This window comes from Salvelinus sp. IW2-2015, linkage group LG14 (genome assembly GCF_002910315.2).
Source record: "Salvelinus sp. IW2-2015 linkage group LG14, ASM291031v2, whole genome shotgun sequence".
Taxonomy (NCBI): domain Eukaryota; kingdom Metazoa; phylum Chordata; class Actinopteri; order Salmoniformes; family Salmonidae; genus Salvelinus; species Salvelinus sp. IW2-2015.
In genome coordinates, this window is record NC_036854.1 from 5,474,483 (window position 1) to 5,497,488 (window position 23,006).

At 45.7% G+C, this 23,006-nt stretch overlaps 1 protein-coding gene across 1 annotated transcript in view; it reads right to left on the reverse strand.

Annotated features, from left to right (window-relative positions):
* The window catches only part of LOC111973027 (syntaxin-binding protein 5-like), a 171,037-nt gene that overhangs the window by 62,679 nt on the left and 85,352 nt on the right, over positions 1 to 23,006 (reverse strand). The window contains exons 5-7 of the mRNA XM_070446444.1: positions 17,807 to 17,941; positions 6,034 to 6,097; positions 4,746 to 4,829 (exon numbers count right to left, since the gene is read on the reverse strand). Coding sequence (XP_070302545.1) covers positions 4,746 to 4,829; positions 6,034 to 6,097; positions 17,807 to 17,941 — 283 coding nt within the window. The remainder of the gene's footprint in view (positions 1 to 4,745; positions 4,830 to 6,033; positions 6,098 to 17,806; positions 17,942 to 23,006) is intronic.

The window sequence follows — 23,006 nt, forward strand, 5'->3', positions numbered from 1 at the left end:
AAACCTATGTAAAATACGTTTGGTTTTTCTGAATTTTTATAATGACGTATTTCTGTTATATGGAATTTGGCGCCACCAGTTTCACTGGCTGTGAAGAGGTGACGCTACCGCCTTCACGTGCCAAAGAGGTTAAGGAGAGTATATTCTTATAAGTATATCTATAATTCCATGTGTATAACTTGTATTATCATCTACATTTATGATGAGTATTTCTGTTGAAACGATGTGACTATACACTATCACTGGATGTTTTTGGAACTAGTGAATGTAACGCGCCGGGCCACACACGCTGTCCGGGGTGAAAGAGTGGCGGCATCTGTCGGCAGTGAGCGGTCTCCCATACCCGCTCACTACACCAAAATCAGTCGTTGACAGCTGGGACAGTACCAGGCTCCGCCTCCCAGGGGAAACATGGGGGGTTGGTAACAAAGTACACACTGAAATGGAGTAAGGCGGAGGGAGTGACTGAGTTCTGAGTGAGTTCTGAGTGTATTCGGTCCAGGCCACTCCAGTCATGTGGAGAGGCAGAACATTGTTGGCGGAGGTACTTCCCCATTTCTTGGTTCAGGCGTTCCGTCTGCCCGTTGGTCTGGAGATGGTACTCAGAGGATAGGCTGAGGGCGACCCTCAGTCAGTCACAGAAGGCTCACCACACCCGGGAGACAAACTGGGGCTCGCGGTCAGCGACGATGTCCTCCGGAATCCCATACAGACGGAACACCTGCTGGAACATACTCAGCCAATTCCATGGCGTTAGGTAAATGAGGAAGAGGAACCAGACAACACATTTTTGAAAAACGGTCTACTATGACAAGGATGGTGGCGTTACCAGAGGATTCAGGAAGGTCTGTGATGAAGTCAACAGCTATGTGGGACCAGGGTCTGTGAGGGATTGGAAAATGTTGAAGCTTAGAGGAAGGGAGATGACGAGGGCTTTTGGTTTGGGCACAGACTGGACAGGAGTGCAAGTAATCCCTTACGTCAGATGCCAGTGAGGACAGCCAGAACTTACGGGCTAGAAGTTCGGTGGTTTGTGTAATGCCTGGATGTCCTGACCCCAAGGACGTGTGACACCATTGCATCAGTTGGGGTCTAACAGCTGCTGGTACATAACTCCTCCCAGCTGGTGTCTCAGGAGGAGCCAGGTCAGAGGTTAAGGCTTCTTGTATGGCAGAGTGAACCTCCCACTGTACCAGTCCCATAATGCAAGAGGAAGGAAGAATTGGTGTGGGGTCTGAGTTACTGGTCAGAAGGTCAAACTGGCAGGAGAGAGCATCAGCTTTTAAGTTTCTTTCCAGGGATGTAAGTAACATGAAAATGGAAGCATGTGAAGAGCTCAGCGGGCTTGTCTGGAGTTTAACCTCTTGGCCCCTCTGATATAATCCAAATTACAATGATCTATTAAGACGAGAAAGGGATGGTTTGCTCCCTCCAACCAGTGGCGCCACTCCGAGGGCCAGCTTGATGGCGAGGAGTTCTGTTCCCCACATCGTAAATTCCTCTCAGCGGAGGATCATTTCCTGGAGAAGGCGGCACAGGGATGCGATTTTGGAGGTGTTCCCACCCGCTGAGAGAGTATGGCTCCTACTTCCACCTCCAGGGTGAAAGGAAGGGTCGGATCAGGTTGGTGAAGGACAAGAGCTGAGGTGAAGAGGCATTTCAAGTTGTTGAAAGCAGTCAGGGCGGTATCAGTCCATTGAAGGGTCCGGGTCTTTTGGCTGGTAAGAGCAGTGAGGGGAGCGGCAGTAGAACTGAAGTTCCGAATGAACCGGTGATAGTAATTGGAGAACCCAATGAAACGTTGGAGTTCCTTAACGATGGTGGGTTTGGGCCATTTACTGACGGTGGTGACTTCGTTTTCATCCATGCTGACCCCTCTAGGTGTCAATACGAAACTGAGGAAGTTTACATGGAAGGGGCTCTTTTCAGTCTTCACATAAAGATTATGGTCAAGGAGCCATTGAAGAACATTTTGCACATGCTGTATGTGTTCCTTAAGGAAGTGAGAGTAAATCAGGATGTCATCAATATAGACAATGAGAAAGCAGTTGAGCATATCCTGGAAAACCTTGTTCCCAAAGGATTGGAAGACGGCGGGGGCGTTAGTAAGGCCGTAGGGCATGATCAGGTATTGGTAGTGCCCTCGTGTGGTGATAAAGACCGCCTTCCATTCGTCGCCTTCACGCATACGGACAAGGTTATATGTACTTCGCAGGTCAAGTTTTGTATAGATGTTGGCGTGGCCCTCTTGTTCAAGGGTCGCTGGGATCAGAGGAATGGGGAAACGGTTCTTGACCATGACGTCATTCAGGGAACGGTAATCAACACATGGACGGAGACCACTGTCCTTCTTTCCAACAAAGAAGCTGGACGCAGCCGGGAAGAAGGACGAATTAAACCGTTTGAATGTAATCAATGTAGTTCTCCATTGCCTCATTTTCCAGGATAGATGGGGGAAAACACAGCCCTTTGGTGGGGACACTCCAGGGAGTAAGTCAATAGCACAGTCCCCCGGGCGATGTGGTGGCAGAGTGGAGGCCTTGATTTTGCTGAAGACATTGCTGTACTGGGCATATTCAGATGGTATGGTGGGTGGCACTGCAGAGGCAGAGTCCAATGGTGGTGGCTCTGCAGGGTAGGCAGAGACAACTGATGAAGCAGGTAGAAGACCAGGACAGTAGTTCACCTTGTCACCACGAGATGGCAGGGTCGTGACGACAAAGCCAGGGGTGTCCGAGGATGAGTGGCTGTTTGGGGGATGAGAGTTCCATGAGTTGAATGGTTTCTGTGTGGAAGACTCCAATCTGGAGGGTGACGCTCTGTGTCAGGTGCATAATGAAGCCCGTGCCCATTGGCTGCCCGTCCAGGGTGTTAATCCTTAAGGGAGGGGTGACAGGTGTTAGATCAATGTCAAGCTCTTGTACTAGCTGGTGATCAATAAAATTACCTGCTGCTCCCGAATCCATCAAGCCTTCTACGTACTTAGTAACCGCCTTCGCGGTTATCAATTCTGGGATGGAGAATTGTTTCTGAGAGATATTTAGAAATATGGACCAGCCTACCTGCATGGCAGCGGAGGGAACCTTCTCATCTCTCCGTGGGTGGTGAACAGGGCAATGGCTGAGTAGATAATCTTTCCCTCCACAGTACAGGCAGAGCCCTTCTTGGATCCGCCTTTGACGTTCGACACACGGGAGAGGAGCATGGCCCAACTGCATGGACTCTGGAAGACTCGGACGGGATGACGGAATCATGGAAAGAGAAGGTCTCGTGTTCCTGGGTGGCATAGTTCTTCGGCGGTCGGCGATGAGGTGGTCGATGGAGATGGACATACGACTGTATTGATTTAAATCCTGAAGGCCACCTCGACAGGCCAGCTCTGCCTGAAATTCCCTGTTGCGCCCTCTCCGGTAGATGGTAAGTAAAGCAGCCTCACTCCATCCACTCCCTGCAGCCACAGTGCGGAACTCGAGGGCATACTCGACAGCTGAATTGCGTCCTTGTTGAGATTCTATGAGGAGGTCTCCTCTAGGACGACCGGAAGGAGAGGGATCGAATACCTCTTTGAAGAGGGTGTGGAAATGGATCTCAGATCAGAGTTCTGTGCTGTTGGCAGTCCATATGGCGGTGCCCCAATACAAGGCTTTGCCTGTGAGTAAAGACAAAATCCACCCTGCTCTTGTCGGTGGCGAAGTTAGTGGGGTTGTGCTTAATGTAGTTGCTGCATTGCATCAGATATCCCTGACATTTCCCAGGTGAAACGTCATATTTTCCAGGCATGGATATGAATGAAGGGCTATGGGTTACAATACCTGGATTTCCTCCATATGCTCCTCTTGCTGGGTTAGGCGCCACTGTAGCGCCGCTGAATCTATTCCGTTATTAAGTGAGGTATTCTGTACTGAATACTCAGGGAGAAAAAGGTGTAGATTCACGCGCAGGTGTTTATTTCGTCGTCGCTGAAGGCAGGAATTGTGGTCACAGGCAGGCAATGGTCATTCACAGGTAGGCAAACAGGCAGGTGAATCAAAACTATTACTGAAGGCTATAACTGGTTCACACAAACGAGCTAGGAAAAGGTAATGTCATGTTAGTAATGGTAATGTTAGTAATGTCAAAACGAACAGTACCTCACAAAGGCACAAACAGAATGAACTGAACTAAATAAGGAGCTGATGAGACCAGGTGAGTAACTAACACAGGTGAAATCAATGAACAAAAATTAAAGACAGGCTACTTCTAGAACACAAAGAAACAGGGCTACGTTCCAGAACACAAAGAAACAGGGCTACGTTCCAGAACACAAAGAAACAGGGCTACGTTCCAGAACACAAAGAAACAGGGCTACATTCAAGAACACAAAGAAACAGGGCTACGTTCAAGAACACAACGAAATGAACAAAAGGTTGACTAAGAAAATAAATAGAGAACCTTACAGTAACTCAGTATGGGTACAGGTACAGAACGAACACCAAACAGTCCTGGTCTACATCTCTAGCCCTTCACAGACTCGAAACCCCTTTCAATGTAATCTCTCAAAGGCAAACAATGCATATGGAAAACACAGTGCACACACACACATACACACACACACAGTACACACACAATACACACACAGTACACACACAATATTCTATTTATATTAAGCAGTTCATGAATATTTGATTTCTCTTTTTGTATTTTCATGCATTCCTCAGATCACAGGAAGAGAGGTACTGAAAGGCATTGTGGGAGATGGTGCCTACCTCGTCGTAAGTGTAGCGGTAGTCTGCTTTCTTAGATTTCAGATCCCACAAGACCACAATTCCAGCCTCATATCCAATGATAAGCTGGAAGGGAAAATTGACAGACAGCCAGTGAGATTTGGCCCGGTGAGGACAGACATATCAGAGAAGGAATAATACGCTCAACATTCCCACGGCACCCTGCAGTTGGATGGTGGGATGAAATAGAAGACAAACAGGATACACAGTTTATTTGATCACCTTTTCACCTTGGTTCTAAACTGTTAATAACAACAAGTAAATAAAAGTGCATTTTGTTAAATTTTTTCATGACTATTGTTAACCAAACCATGCCCCCTAAAGTTGATATTATCAAAATACCCCAAACAATGGACTATTTATTTAAAGGCCCAGTGCAGTCAAAAACATGAATTCCCTATGTTTTATATATATTTCTAACTATGAGTTTGGAATAATACTGTGAAATTGTTAACATGATGATAATGCCCTTTGAGCGTAAGAGTTGTTTAAAAATTCCATAAAATTCAGCCTGTTTTGATGGGATGGAGTTTTGCCCTGCCTGGTGACATCACCAAGCGGTAAATGAGTTAATAGACCAATAAGAAAGAGAGTTCCAAACCTCTCTTCCAATAACAGCTAGTTTTCAGGTTTACCCTCCCCACTCCCAGACAGTCCTAGCAAAATTATTGCTTGAGAAATGGCTCTTTGCTTAAGAAGCTATTTTGTTTATTTTTGACCATTTTAATTGAAAAACAATCACAGTGAGGTACTTAATTGTTACCCAGAAATGATATGATATTGAGATAAATTTAAAAAACGGCAGCGTTGGACCTTTAAACCTCTCTGTGAGAGAATGCCTTCATTGAAATTCAAATGATAAGGAATTATTTTCCTTCTATATTTTTATGTTGTTCTTTGGAACTCAGCTCCTCTCGCACCCCGAGTCCTGAAACACGGATAAATGATAAATAAACGTCTGAACAGCCGTGGCTGTGACAAGTCATTCATATTTCAAAAGCAATTATCTGTGTATTCAAATAAAAGAGAAATAATGATTCAGCCAGCTTTAATGTTTCATAAAGGCTAAACCTACGTCCAGAGAGAGGGGCAGGGAGGTAGGGAGGGAGGGACAGATGGCAGGATAAAGGTAAAGTGTCAGACCTGAACGATCGAGCGATGTGTGAGGTCTTTAAAGAAGGATTAGGGGCATGCCACACTCTTCAACAACAAGAAGGAAAGATACACACATGTAATGTACACAATTTTGGGGCAGAGAGCCACTCCATACCTTTCCCTCATCCATGGGGTTGTCACTTATGTGGACCACAGGACCTGGGTGGGCCTTGGAGGATCTGAGAGAGAGAAGAGACGAGAGAGAGAGAGAGAGAGAGAGAGAGAGAGAGAGAGAGAGAGAGAGAGAGAGAGAGAGTGAGAAAATAGAAAAATAAAAGGTGAGCCTCATCAAAGGGACACTCCTCTCAGCCTCATCAAAGGGACATCTCTCAGCCTCATCAAAGGGACACTCCACTCAGCCTCACAAAGGGACACTCCACTCAGCCTCATCAAAGGGACACTCCTCTCAGCCTCATCAAAGGGACACTCCTCTCAGCCTCATCAAAGGACACTCCCCTCAGCCTCATCAAAGGGACACTCCTCTCAGCCTCATCAAAGGGACACTCCTCTCAGCCTCATCAAAGGGACACTCCTCTCAGCCTCATCAAAGGGACACTCCTCTCAGCCTCATCAAAGGGACACTCCTCTCAGCCTCATCAAAGGACACTCTCTCAGCCTCAATCAAAGGGACACTCCTCTCAGCCTCATCAAAGGGACACTCCACTCAGCCTCATCAAGGGACACTCCCCTCAGCCTCATCAAAGGGACACTCCCTCAGCCTCATCAAAGGGACACTCCTTTCAGCCTCATCAAAGGGACACTCCTCTCAGCCTCATTAAAGCATGTCACATACAACAGATGTGTTTAGAGTTCCCACACATCATACAGATAGCTCAGGCGTATAGTGAGAGAGAAGATCAACTTTGAGCTTAGAGCAGCTAAAGGAACAAAGTCAATTAAAACAGAGCATGGGAAGGACAGGGCTAACTGCTGAAGCCCTGAGAGTCATCTTTCAAAGACAGGAGCTTACTGAAGGGAGAGATGGATGGCTGTCAGTCCCCTGTGAGAGTGTGTACTGTAGTGTGTGTGTATGTGTGTGCGTGCACACGCGCGCGCGTATGTGTATCTCCTATCTCCATCTCAGTCCTCCTCTCTTCCTCCATGTTTCTCTGCTCTCTCCTCTCCCTATAGCCAAAGACTGCCATCATGGCTAACATAGAGGATGAGGATAGGGATGACTGGGTCATGAAGGAAAGGCGCTAAGTAGAGGAGAGGAGAGGAGAGGAAGAGGAGAGGAGGAGGAGAGGAGAGGGAGGAGAAGGAGAGGGAGAAGAGGAGAGGAGAGGAGAGGAGAGAGAGAGGAGGGTAGGGGAGGATAGGAGGGGAGGATAGGAGGCTATGGAGAATTGGATGTTGCCCATGGTTGCCGGGGTCTATATTTATCAGTGTTAACCAGATAGTGTTATTAACTCAGTGTTACTGCAGCTGGAGTTGTTTTATTTATCTAATCCCCCTCGCCACTGTCACACTGTTACTTACAAACCAACCCATTCTCTGCTGCACACACACACACACGCACATGTGCACGCATGCACAACAACATAGGATTTGAGAATGGATCACCATGGAAACAGAGCCAGGATGTGCAGAGTGCAGACAGCCTCCTGAAAATATGCAGCACCCACATAGAGGCAAGCACACACACACACACACCTATGCAAGAGTGTGTGAATGAAAGTAATCTATCTAAGGTACAGAGGCTGAATTCCACACACAGACTTCTCTCATAATGGATAACACCTGCCCATATATTTGAATGTCATATTGAATGCATCACACATGCAATACAGCACCTACCATCTATCTATATGCCATCAAACTCAATGTCCCATAGTGGATATCACACAAACACCATCAAAGACCATCAACCATGTCCTGCGGTGTGTATCACAAATATATAGTATCAACATATACACACACACACAAACACACGCAAACACACACACCATGAGAAAGACCAGGCATCAGTGAATCTGACAGCCTCTTCGCACGCCACAACTCCTTGCCTGCCTTCTATTCACCTTGGACAAGAAGAGAGCCACACACACACACACACACACCACACACACACACACACACACACACACACACAACAACACACACACACACACACACACACACACACACACACACACACACACACACACACACACACACACACAACACACAACACACACACACACCACACACCACAAATCAGAACAGCTGGTGCATCTGCAGGCAACACAAGCATCCAATACTGATACAGCGGAAACACAGTCACACTGAAAATGTCCCCTATGGCAACATGGCATTAACAGCCCTTAGTCTGGGGCCTTAGCCAGGAACATGCCAACAGGACTACCTGTTTATGTGTATAGGGGGAGGTGGGATAATGTTAGCACAGGTATCGCAACGTGCTAACAAAAGAGAGGAGTAAGAGAAAGATGGTGACATTGAGGGGGAAGGGACAGAAAGAAATAGGGATGGAAGAGGAAAGCAGAATCGTGGGGGTGACTTTCATCAGACAGGGTGACTTTCATCAGACAGGGTGACTTTTCATCACACAACAGGGTGACTTTCATCTCACACAGGGTGACTTTCATCAGACAGGGTGACTTTCATCAGACAGGTGACTTTCATCACACACAGGGTGACTTTCATCAGACAGGGTGACTTTCATCAGACAAGGTGACTTTCATTTCAGACAGGGTGACTTTCATCAGACAGGGTGACTTTCTCACACAGGGAGACTTTCATCAGACAGGGTGACTTTCATCAGACAGGGTGACTTTCATCACACAAGATGACTTTCATCAGACAGGGTTGACTTTCATCAGACAGGGTGACTTTCATCAGACAGGGTGACTTTCATCACACAGGGAGACTTTCATCAGACAGGGAGACTTTCATCAGACAGGGTGACTTTCATCACACAGGGTGACATTAATTAGACAGGGTGACTTTCATCACACAGGGTGACTTTCATCAGACAAGGTGACTTTCATCAGACAGGGTGACTATCATCAGACAGGGTGACTATCATCAGACAGGGTGACATTCATCAGCGTGTGACTCATCAGAGAGGGTAAGATTCATTAGAGAGTGGGACTCATCAGAGAGTACGACTCACCAGACAGGGTGACATTCATCAGAGAGGGTGACTTTCATCAAATCAAATCAAATCTAAGTTTATTTGTCATGTGGGCCGAATACAACAGGTGTAGGTAGACCTTACAGTGAAATGCTTACTTACAGGCTCTAACCAATAGTGCAAAAAAGGTATTAGGTGAACAATAGGTAAGTAAAGAAATAAAAACAACAGTAAAAAAACAGTGAAAAACAGTAGCGAGGCTATATACAGTAGCGAGGCTCTAAAAGTAGCGAGGCTACATACAGACACTGGTTAGTCAGGCTGATTGAGGTAGTATGTACATGTAGATATGGTTAAAGTGACTATGTATATATGATGAACAGAGAGTAGCAGTAGTGTGAAAGAGGGGTTGGCGGGTGGTGGGTTGCGGGACACAATGCAGATGGCCCGATTAGCCAACGTGCGGGAGCACTGGTTGGTCGGGCCAATTGAGGTAGTATGTACATATGTACATGAATGTATAGTTAAAGTGACTGTCCATATATGATAAACAGAGAGTAGCAGCAGTGTAAAAGAGGGGTTGGGGGGGAGGGGGCACACAATGCAAATAGTCCGGTAGCCATTTGATTACCTGTTCAGGAGTCTTATGGCTTGGGGGTAAAAATAGTTGAGAAGCCTTTTTGTCCTAGACTTGGCACTTCGGTACCGCTTGCCATGCGGTAGTAGAGAGAACAGTCTATGACTGGGGTGGCTGGGGTCTTTGACAATTTTTAGGGCCTTCCTCTCACACCGCCTGGTTAGAGGTCCTGGATGGCAGGCAGCTTAGCACCAGTGATGTACTGGGCCGTACGCACTACCCTCTGTAGTGCCTTGCGGTCGGAGGCCGAGCAATTGCCATACCAGGCAGTGATACAACCAGTCAGGACTGTCTCGATGTTGCAGCTGTAGAACCTTTTGAGGATCTCAGGACCCATGCCAAATCTGTTTAGTTTCCTGAGGGGGGGATAGGCTTTGTCGTGTCCTCTTCACAACTGTCTTGGTGTGTTTGGACCATTCTAGTTTGTTGGTGATGTGGACACCAAGGAACTTGAAGCTCTCAACCTGCTCCACTACAGCCCTGTCGATGAGAATGGGGGCGTACTCGGTCCTCCTTTTCTTGTAGTCCACAATCATCTCCTTCGTCTTGGTTACGTTGAGGGATAGGTTGTTATTCTGGCACCACCCGGCCAGGTCTCTGACCTCCTCCCTACAGGCTGTCTCGTCGTTGTCAGTGATCAGGCCTACCACTGTTGTGGTGTCTGCAAACTTAACGATGGTGTTGGAGTCGTGCCTGGCCATGCAGTCGTGGGTGAACAGGGAGTACAGGAAGGGACTGAGCACCCACCCCTGGGGGGCTCCAGTGTTGAGGATCAGCGTGGCAGATGTGTTGCTACCTACCCTCACCACCTGGGGGCGGCCCGTCAGGAAGTCCAGGATCCAGTTGCAGAGGGAGGTGTTTAGTCCCAGSATCCTTAGCTTAGTGATGAGCTTTGAGGGAACTATGGTGTTGAACGCTGAGCTGTAGTCAATGAATAGCATTCTCACATAAGTGTTCCTTTTGTCCAGGTGGGAAAGGGTAGTGTGGAGTGCAATAGAGATTGCATCATCTGTGGATCTGTTTGGGCGGTATGCAAATTGGAGTGGGTCTTGGGTTTCTGGGATAATGGTGTTGATGTGAGCCATTACAAGCCTTTCAAAGCACTTCATGGCTACAGACGTGAGTGCTACGGGTCTGTAGTCATTTAGGCAGGTTGCCTTTTTGTTCTTGGGCATAGGGACTATGGTGGTTTGCTTGAAACATGTTGGTATTACAGAATCAATCAAGGACATGTTGAAAATGTCAGTGAAGACACTTGCCAGTTGGTCAGCACATGCCCGGAGTACACGTCCTGGTAATCCATCTGGCCCCGCAGCCTTATGTATGTTGACCTGTTTAAAGGTCTTACTCAAGTCGGCTACGGAGAGCTTGATCACACAGTCGTCTGGAATAGCTGATGCGCTCATCAGTGTTGCTTTCCTCGAAGCGAGCATAGAAGTGATTTAGCTCGTCTGGCAGGCTTGTGTCACTGGGCAGCTCGCGGCTGTGATTCCCTTTGTAGTCTGTAATAGTTTGCAAGCCCTGCCACATAAGATGAGTGTCAGAGCCGGTGTAGTATGATTCAATCTTAGCCCTGTATTGACACTTTGCCTGTTTGATGGTTCGTTGCAGGGCATAACAGGACTTCTTGTAAGCTTCCGTGTTAGAGTCCTGCACCTTGAAAGCGGCAGCTCTGCCCTTTAGCTCAGTGCGAATGTTGCATGTGATCCATGGCTTCTGGTTGGGGTACGTACATACAGTCACTGTGGGGACGAAGTCCTCGATGCACTTATTGATAAAGCCAGTGACTGATGTGGTGTACTCCTCAATGCCATCGGAAGAATCCCGGAACATGTTCCAGTCTGTGATAGCAAAACAGTCCTATAGTTTAGCATCTGCTTCATCTGACCACTTTTTTATTGGCCGAGTCAGTGGTGCTTCCTGCTTTAATTTTTGTTTGTAAGCAGGAATCAGGAGGATAGAGTTGTGGTCGGATTTACCAGATGGAGTGCGAGGGAGAGCTTTGTACGCGTCTCTGTGTGTGGAGTACAGGTGGTCTAGAATTTTTTCCCTCTGGTTGCACATTTCACATGTTGATAGAAATTTGGTAGAACTGATTTAAGTTTCCCTGCATTAAAGTCTCCGGCCACTAGGAGCGCCGCCTCTGGGTGAGTGGTTTCCTGTTAGCTTTTTTGCTTATACAGCTGACTGAGTGTGGTCTTAGTGCCAGCATCTGTCTGTGGTGGTAAATAAACAGCCACGAAAAGTATAGCTGAAAACTCTCTAGGCACGTAGTGTGGCCTGCAATTTATCACAAAATACTCTACTTCAGGCAAGCAAAATCTAGAGACTTCCTCAGATTTCGTGCACCAGCTGTTGTTTACAAATATGCACAGACCCCCCCCCCTCGTCTTACCAGAGTGTGCTGTTCTATCTTGCCGGTGCAGCATATATCCCGCTAGCTGAATATCATGTTGTCATTCACCATGATTCCGTGAAACATAGGATATTACAGTTTTTGATGTCCCATTGGTAGGATATTCGTGATCGTACCTCTTCTAATTTATTGTCCAATGATTGCACGTTGGCGAGTAATATTGATGGTAACGGCAGCTTTCCCACTCACCTTCTGCGGGTCCTCACGAGGCATCCCGCTCTGTGTCCCCTGTACCTGCGTTTCGTCCTCTTGAAAATAACGGGGATGTTGGCCCTGTCGGGTGTTTGGAGAATGTCCTCTGCGTCTTGCTTGTTGAAGAAAAAATCTTTGTCTAATCCCAGGTGAGTGATCGCTGTCCTGGAATCCTGAAGCTCTTTTTTGCCGTAAGATACGGTTTCAGAAACATTATGTACAAAATAAGTATTAAATAACGCAAAAAAAAACACATAATAGCACAATTGGTTGGGCGCCCGTAAAACTGCTGCCATTTCTTCCAGGGCCATCAGACAGGTTGATTCATCAGAGAGGGTGACATTCTTCAGACAGGGTGACATTCTTCAGACAGGGTGACATTCATCAGACAGGGTGACATTCATCAGAAGGTGACATTCGTCAGATAGGGTGACTTTCATCAGACATAGTGACTCATCAGAGAGAGTGACATTCATCAGAGAGGGTGACATTAATCTGAGAGGGTGACTAATCAGAGAGGGTGACATTCATCAGACAGGGTGACATTCATCAGACAGGGTGACATTCATCAGACAGGGTGACTTTCATCAGACCGGGTGACTCATCAGAGAGGGTGACATTCATCAGAGGGTGTGACTCCTCAAAGAGTATGACTCATCAGAGAGGGTGACTTTCATCAGACAGGCTGACATTTATTAGAGAGGGTGACTTTCATCAGACAGGGTGACATGTATCAGAGAGGGTGACTTTATTCAGACAGGTTGACTCATCAGAGAGGGTGACATTCATCAGACAGGGTGACTTTCCTCAGACAGGGTGACATTCTTCAGAGAGGGTGACATTCATCAGAGAGGGTGACTTTCATCAGACATGGTGACTCATCAGAGAGGATGACATTATTCCGAGAGGGTGACGAATCAGAGAGGGTGACATTCATCAGAGAGGGTGACCTATCAAAGGGCCACATTCATCAAACAGGGTGACTCATCAGACAGTGTGACATTTATCAGAGATGGTGACATTCATCAGAGAGGGTGACTCATCAGAGAGGGTGACTCATCAGAGAGGGTGACTTTCATCAGATAGGGTGACATTTATTAGAGAGGGTGACTCATCAAAGAGGGTGACTTTCATCAGACAGGGTGACACTCATCAGAGAGGGTGACATTAATCAGAAAAGGTGACTTTTATCAGAGAGGGTGACATTCATCAGACTCATCAGAGAAGGTGACTTTGATCAGACAGTGTGACTCATCAGAGAGGGTGACATTCGTCAGAGATTGTGACTCATCAGAGAGGGTGACTTTCATCAGACAGGGTGACATTCATCAGAGAGGGTGACATTCATCAGAGTGTGTGACTCATCAGACAGGGTGACTTTAAACAGACAGGGTGACATTCCTCAGAGAGGGTAACTCATCAGAGAGGTTGACATTCAACAGAGAGGGTCCCATTCATCACAGAGGGTGACATTCATCTCAAGGCTTTCATTCTTTCTTTCAGCCTGTAATTTTCAGCCAATCAATCTGCAGCCAACCCCTGTGGTGGAGTGGAGTGGAGTGTGAGGACGGGTGGGTCAGCTCTGCTACTGCTCTGGGTCTCCTGGAGGACTGGGTGATAGATTACTGTCTCCCCACGGGCGAAGTTACAGTGCTGGGTCTATCCATGAGCAACACACCCTACAGGCCTGGAGGTTTGGATGGTACAGTAGGGCCTGATCTCTAGGCACAGTTAGGACCCAGTGAGGGCTGAGGCTGGGTGGGAGGGAACACACACACACACAGACACCCACACATACAGACAGGCAGGGGCAGCAAGAGGCAACATACAATAATAAAGAGGGGGAAGGGCCGGGAGGGAGAGAGAGGACACCCTCTGGTGTTCACATGAACTGTGTGTCATAGTGGGCCTCAGGCTGCACGTTACTCCTGTTCTACACTCAAAGAAAAAAGGGTTCCAAAAGGGTTCTTTGGCTGTCCCCATAGGAGAACACTATTTGGTTTCCAGAATAGAACCCACAAGCGTGTGTGTGTGTGTGTGTGTTTGTGTTTGTGTGTGTGTGTGTGTGTGGGTGTGTGTGTGTGTGTTGTGTGTGTGTGTGTGTGTGTGTGTGTGTGTGTGTGTGTTGTGTGTGTGTGTGTGTGTGTGTGTGTGTGTGTGTGTGTGTGTGTGTGTGGTGTGTGTGTGTGTGTGTGATCAGCAGTTCCTGGTACAGTAGCTCAGTACACAGAAGTGAGTCAAACACACACAGTGTAACTGTATGTGAATGACTACAGGGAGGGTGATGACTGGTTTAAGTGATGACTACAGGGAGGGTGATGGCTGGTTTAAGTGATGACTACAGGGAGGGTGATGACTGGTTTATGTGATGACTACAGGGAGGGTGATGACTGGTATACAGTGGTTCTTCCTTTAAATAACGTGCCATAGAATTCTGCGGCACCCCGCAAGCTGTGCTGCAGTACGCCACACTCTTCTTTACTATACCTAGTATGATAGTAGAACACAACTCCAGTGTATACTGTGAAGTATCATGAAGTGGCCCTTTCTGGGTGTAGATTGTGACTCCCCCCCCCCTCTCTCTCCTAACCCAGGTTTTATTATCTCAGGTCATACATTCCTGGCAGAGACTCTCTCCCCCGGTCATGCAGAAAGAGAGGGAGAGAGCACAGAGAGAGACCAAAGGACTAGACTTGGCCAAACTCCTAAATCCCCATAAATGAGAGAATTAAACAATATTTCTACTTTCGAGAATGTAGGAATGGTCCGTGGACACTAAAGGGACAGTTATGACGAGTGTGTTTCATTTGGTGATCTCATGAAGGACAGGAAACACACATAACGGTATCTCTTAAAGTTTACATTTCCCAGCTGTCAGGTTTACATCTAAATATTGTGAAACATATGTGATTAAAAATTAAACGATTTGTGAAAAGATGTAATGTGATATTAACCTTCTAAATGAGAGTATGGATTTTCATATAAAGATTAACTAGTCAGTGGCCACACCCCTGTGAGCCCAGACATCACATTAGGCTTCATAGAACCGCCCCTTCTTCGACAGAGGATAAAACTCACTCCTGAAGAAATTCACATCAGACCAAAACATGCCGGGTGACGCTGGTGTGTGAGGTGGTTTAATCTACAACTCTACCAAAGGAAAAAACTATACCACGTGGAACATTGGCTACACGGCTGGAAATGGTTAAACTCTGAGACTATCGATCCCTATAGAATAAGAGCACAAATCTTAGATGTTTTATTACTAGTCTGCAGCTAGAAATTATGTAAATCTAGAACGAGAATACTGTCAACCGCCTCTGTTCTATGAGAACATGTCTGAATGGTACTCTGAAGTATCCATTCTAACCACCTACAACCACAAAAGACTTTGTGACTTGAATGAAAGTTAACCAGAGACTCTGATGAACCAGACAGGACGATCGAGGATTCCAACAGAGAAGACAACAACGACATATGGGCGTAAATATATGCAATTATATTGCAATTATTCTCGAAAGAGCGGCCGTTCATGTGCAAAGGATTGGCATTTTAATGAATATAATTATAGACTGTGTGTAATGAATCCATTTGGTATTTCCCGCTCTTTCTCAGTCCCACCCATTTCCTTTTGTCTACCAAGCTGTCATATCGGCTTAGCCCACTAGGGACTTTTCTATCATTGTTAGTACCCAATATCTACAGTTTGTTTGTTATGTATTTCTGTGATTATTTAGTTAGTTAGTAAATAAAAAATTAAGCAAATTTGTATATTGCTGATTCATAATTTATGCTAGGGTTCGTGCAGATAACCAAGAATTTTGCGACGTTTGGAATGAGACTAACAAGGTAATAATAATACATTCATGAGAATGACTAATCGATCAGACATAAAAAATATCTGAAGAGTTATATTCTGAAAATTATAGCTCTGTAAATCAACATTTTCCTTGGTGCCCCGCCTTCCTAGTTACTTAAGTTTATATGATTAGTTTAATCACGGAATAATAATTACACATAGAGAATTGATTTGATAAAATAACAGTCTTCACATTCAATGATAGTAAAGACATGACAATACCTTACTGTTACCTACAAGTACTTGGGTCTTTTCTCCACATATTACTCAACTAAAACAGAACCGGACTGAACGACAGTGTTCTGCTATAGTACTGAGTGCTGCAGTACGTCCTGGTAATCTTCTTGACAGTGTTCTGTTCCACTCTGTAATGTTCTGTGCTCTGCTTGGGTGTATTTCTTTCTATGCAGTGTGTTACTGAGGTGGTGTAAAATAGAGAGCACATTGTCTCTGAGCCGCCCACTCCACGGTCCCTCTCTGATGACAGCTCCAAAGAGGACAATAGGAGAAGATAAAGGCAGGAGAGGTATCTACCTTGCATACCCGCAGCCCACAATAAGATGAGACAGAAAAAGAGAGGTAGAGAGAGAGAAGGGAGAGATAGAAGGAGAGAGAAAGTGCCATCTGAAGCGCTCTTGTCTAATCATAAAGCCTTTGTGTGCAGATATACTGTTGTCATCAGAACTGGATATGGGCCACCCACGCACGCACGCACGCACGCACGCACGCACGCACGCACGCACGGCACACGCACACAACACACACACACACACACACACACACACACACACACACACAGACCTTTAGTCTGGAAATACAATGGCAGCTTCAGGACTGGCAGGCACGACTCCTTAGAGACCCATACTGTCACCCATTTACACTACTTCCTTCCTTATAACCCACCTCTCCATTCCTCTACCTCTCTCCTACTTGTCTATCCCCGACCTCCTTCTATTTCTCTACTTCCTCTCTCCTTCCTCTCGTCTACCCCTCACCTCTCCTAAACCCCCACCCTCCTCTATCAACCCCGCTCTCTTTCCTGTCCTCTCTTCCTCTTCTCTCTTTTTCTTGCCCGTCTCATCTCCTCTCCCCTCCCCCTTCCCCTCTCCTCTACTTTCCTTCTCCCTTTCCCCTCAGCACTGTTGACACAGGACATCTGTACATGGCCAACACTGATCTTAAGAGACACCTGTTCCATCCCTCACTATGAGACAGGAAGAGACAGGATGAGGAAAATGCTAAAAAGGTCACGAGTGAATTATGCAAGAGCTCTAGAGCAGAAACAACATGAGGTATGTCAACAGCAACACAAACACCCTGTGAAATAGCAGTGTCTTAATACTTTAACCCAGTGTTGAAGAGGCCTAGTAACTAAGAGTCAGAACTAGTGATTCACATCCTTTCTCCTTCACACCTGTGGTTAGTAAAGCCACCAGTTGTGGATTAAGCCTAGAGGTGACTACAGATGTAGGATCTGAATTTGACCTATATTGTCACAGCAAAATAATCCTGCAGCAACAGGATTTGAACGTTGATTTCATAATTTTGCTTGAGTAGGCTACAATAAAAGTACAATACTGTTTATATAACCGTGTGTTAGTATGGATTTTCAGTGAATTTATGTAAATCATGAAGTTCATCGGCATTTCCCGCACTGAAAATTCTCAGCAACAAAAGAATCAAATTAAGACCCTGTGTAAGCGCCACTCACAGTTCGATGGCTTTGTTCCACATGATGACGTAGCCTGAGAGTGTGAACGACTCCACGTTGACGATGTGGATGTTTCCTTTCTCTGTGCCAATGTACAGCCATTTACTCTGGAATGGCAGGTGGACGAATGTGATCCTGGAAAACAGAGAGAAAAGAGAGAGAACATTTATGTAGGAGCTAAGAGAGAGATAGAGACACAGCGAGATAGAGACACAGAGAGATAGAAACACAGAGAGATAGAGACACAGAGAGATAGAGACACAGAGAGATAGAGACACAGAGAGATAGAGACAGCAGAGAGATAGAACAGGCAGAGAGATAGAGACACAGAGAGATAGAGACACACAGAGAGAGATAGAAACACAGAGAGATAGAGACACGAGAGATTAGAGACACAGAGAGATAGAGACACGAGAGATAGAAACACAGAGAGATAGAGACACAGAGAGATAGAGACAACAGAGAGATAGAGACACAGAGAGATAGAGACACAGAGAGATAGAGACACAGAGAGAGAGAAGTAGAGAGAAGACAGAAAAGAAAAAAAAAAGAAAGATTTTAGAAAGGAAAAAAAAAAAACCCAACAAAAGAAAAAAAGGAAGAAAAAAAATTTTTAGAGACCAAAACAAAGAAAAAAGAAAAAAGGGGATTTTTTAAGGAGACACAGAGAGGTAGTAAAAGTAATAGTATTAGACAAAGAGAGAGAAAAAAAGAAAGACAGAAGGATATTGCTGGTGATAACTGATTTGCATTTTACAACACAGAAACTGTGTAGATTAAGAATCTTCCTCAGTGTGTATTGATTTCTACAGTGAGATAAATAATGCTGAGCTAAGACCAAGGTGACGGTAGAGGTGTTTAAAACTCTATTGGGCACCTAATTACCGGACTGATTCGAGAGGAGAGGACTGGACCAGAACACATATTGCCCTTCCTTCCCTCCTTCTCTACCTTTCATCAATCTGTTTCAACTTCTATCTTTCATCACTTCGTCCAATCATTCCACTTGTCCTTCAGCCATCAATCCATCCATTCATCCATCCATCTATCTAGATGTAGTTTAATGAATGGTTTAAAGCCTGTGAAGCTTCCTAATGGTGCTTCATGAATAAAAAAGGACCAACGTGGGTCGACTCAGTCATCAAACCAGGCCTGATATACCTGAACACATCCCTTCTGACCAGAACCACATTCCCCCAGGGAAGGAGGGAGAGGCAAGAGGAGAGGAAGTAGAATAGCATTATTGTAGAGTTAGCTAAGGGTTGGGTATCAAATGGTGAATGAAGAGGAGTTAGTCAACCACTTTGTAGGATTCAAGCCCACATCTGATCCAAAAATGCCCTTCAAAAATGCACACTGCAGCCATTTGAGAGTTTAAACATGAAAATCATGGGCTGTATGTATGACGAATCACACCATCCCTGGATCATCCATCATTATCCATGTCCTATCTCTCCTCCCTTTTTCGCTCTCTATCTCTTCCACTCTCTCTCTCTCTCTCTCTCTCTCTCTCCTCCCTCTCTCCCTCTCCCTCTCCTCTTTCTCTCTCTCGCTCTCCTTCTCCTTCTCTTTGTCTGTCTGGGTCTGGTTCTGCCCTGTTGGCTACAGGGACTGGTACAAGAGCCCCTAAAGTGGTCCTGTCCCATAGGCTCTGCTCATCCCTGTCGTTCCCTGACTAGTCAAGGGGCCCCAATGACGTATGATACACAACTCATGAACATGAGTATCATCCGGTTCTGTTGGACTGGACACACATGCATGCAGAGTCACACACATACACATGAGTGGAGGTTCCTCAGAGGAGGAAGGGGAAGACCATCCTCCTCAATTAATTTTATAAAAATAAAAACAGTGAAACATTAAAAAAGTTATCCTTTTTACATAAAACTATACCAAATATATTCATGTCACCAAATAAATGATTAAAACACACTGTTTTGGAATGAAGGTCTACAGTAGCCTCAACAGCACTCTGTAGGGTAGCACCAGGGTGTAGCCAGAGGACAGCTTGTTTCTGTCCTCCTCTGGGTACATTGACTTCAATACAAAACCTAGGAGGCTCATGGTTCTCATCCCCTTCCATAGACTTACACAGTAATTATGACAACTTCGGAGGACGTCCTCCAACCTATCAGAGCTCTTGCAGCATGAACTGACATGTTGTCCACCCAATTAAAGGATCAGAGAATTAATATAGTACTGAAAGAATAGCACTGCTAGCTAGCACTGCAGTGCATACATGTGGTGAATAGTTGACTAAACGAGAAAGAAAGACAATAGTTGAACAGTTTTGAACAAATTCATTTCTTTCAAAATGAAGGAGAAGTGAGAGAGAGATTTCATTGTATTTTTTTCACTTTCACTTAGCTAGTGAATGCAGCTAGCTAGTTTAGCCTACTCAAATACCCAGCTCAAACAGAGAGGGATGCTATGTTAGCTAGCTGGCTATGGCTATACAACACTGGAATTCTTCCAAGTTGAGGAAAGTTTTTGGTTTTATCAATTAATTGCCACCTGCTAAAATGCTTGCTGATGGTACACTGTACTGCATGATTGTAGCGGGTTAACTACCGCGTTAATTCTAGCTATGTTTACTATGACGTTAGCTAATATGGTGACAACAATGTGTGTAGTGGTTAGCAGTTATGATATGAAGGTTTGCTTGGAAAGGTTTTTTCGCCTGGTCACAGACAGCTGGTGTTGTGCACTGATGTCCACAAGCGAAGGGAAAAGGTGAGAGAAAATTATCATGCTGTTTGTATGTGGCTGCTATGAAAGTGAACTGTGTTTGTGTGTGATCAGGGGTGAATTCATTCTGCTGATTCTGTAGAAAAACGGGGATAAAAATATCAGAATTTGTCTAATACAAACTCTCGTTTGCAACTATTGGACTAATGATTACACCCAAAATCAGCTAGATTACTCTAAATTTTCCTCTTGACCTGAGCACCTTTGTTGTAAACTTACACTCATAGGCTAGGTTGTAGCAACCTCATGATGGGTATAGGGAAAATTAGAGTGTCATGTAGTATCCTTAGCCTATTGATGTTACATTGAGCTGGGTGAATGGACTACGAATGACAATCATCCAATATGCTGTAATGGAAATAAGGCCCCCAAAAAAGGTTCCTCCCTCGTCTTAAACGTCACACACCTCTCACACATGCACACAGCTGTACACACAGCTCTCCCTCTCCTTTTCCTCCCATCCACTCGTCCCCTCTCTCTTCTTCTCTCTCTTCCCATGTCCATCTTTTAGATTATCTTTTTCACTTGCTCCCCAAATCCAATCCCCCTCCTCCCCTTCTCTTTCTCTAGGTGTTTTTCTCCCTCTCTCCCTCTCTGTATCTCAGTATCTTTCTGGCTGCAGGGCAGTAGTGAGAAGCAGTGCATACTGTCAGACTATACACAAACACACACACACCTGGGTAGAGCTGGTCCCTGTCTCCACTCCACTGCTCTGCAGTATAATTAATATATTCATGCGTTTGAGGAGAGGTGTCAGGCTGCTCGACATGCATCACACACACACTCGCACGCACACACATACACACACGGGCGGACTGTGAACCTGGCCTTTCTAAAACACCGACCCATTTTTTTCCTTTTGACCGAAATGCCAAATGGCCAATCCGCCCCTGAACACACACAAACAAAATCACAAAGCAGGTGAACACTCGCGGACACCAATATACTTACATAACAAAACCCAATCACTCATTCATGCATACACATACACATGCTTAAACACACACTCCAGGACACACAACCCATCACACATGCATAGGTAGTCATGACGGCTATTGTTACCCCAGGAAATCTTAAGTCTTATTACATACAGCCGGGAGGAACTATTGGATATAAGAGCAACGTCAACTTACCAAAATTATGACCAGGAATAGAACTTTCCTGAAGCAGATCCTCTGTTTGGTCCACCACCCAGGACAATGGATCGGATCCCAGCAAGCGACCCAAAACAACGGCGCCGCAGAAAGGGCAGACGGAGCGGTCTTCTGGTCAGGCTCCGTAGACGGGCACATCGCCCACCGCTCCCGAGTATACTACTCGCCAATGTCCAGTCTCTTGACAACAAGGTAGACGAAATCCGAGCAAGGGTTGCCTTCCAGAGAGACATCAGAGATTGTAACGTTCTCTGTTTCACGGAAACATGGCTCACTCGGGATACGTTATCAGAGTCGGTACAGCCACCTGGTTTCTCCACGCATCGCGCCGACAGAAACAAACATCTCTCTGGTAAGAAGAAGGGCAGGGGTGTATGCCTTATGATTAACGAGTCGTGGTGTGATCATAACAACATACAGGAACTCAAGTCCTTTTGTTCACCTGACCTAGAATTCCTTATAATCAAATGCCGACCGCATTATCTACCATGAGAAATCTCTTCGATTATAATCACAGTCGTGTATATCCCCCCCAAGCAGACACATCGACGTCCCTGAAAGAACTTCATTGGACTCTATGTAAACTGGAAACCACATATCCTGAGGCTGCATTTATTGTAGCTGGGGATTTTAACAAGGCTAATCTGAAAACAAGGCTCCCTAAATTTTATCAGCATATCGAATGTGCGACCCGGCTGGCAAAATTCTGGATCATTGTTACTCTAACTTCCGCAACGCATAGAAAGCCCTCCCTTGCCCTCCTTTTGGCAAATCTGACCACAACTCCATTTTGTTGCTCCCAGCCTATAGACAGAAACTAAAACAGGAAACGCCCGTGCTCAGGTCTGTTCAACGCTGGTCCGACCAATCTGATTCCACGCTTCAAGATTGCTTCGATCACGTGGACTGGGATATGTTCCGGATAGCGTCGAACAACAACATTGATGTATACGCTGATTCGGTGAGCGAGTTTATTAGCAAGTGCATCGGTGATGTTGTACCCACGGCGACTATTAAAGCCTTCTCCAACCAGAAAACGTGGATTGATGGCAGCATTCGTGCAAAACTGAAAGCGCGAAGCACTGCTTTTAATCAGGGCAAGGCGACCGGAAACATGACCGAATACAAACAGTGTAGCTATTCCCTCCGCAAGACAATCAAACAAGCTAAGCGTCAGTATAGAGACGAAGTAGTCGCAATTCAACGGCTCAGACACGAGAGGTATGTGGCAGGGTCTACAGTCAATCACGGACTACAAAAAGAAAACCAGCCCCGTCGTGGACCCCGATGTCTTGCTC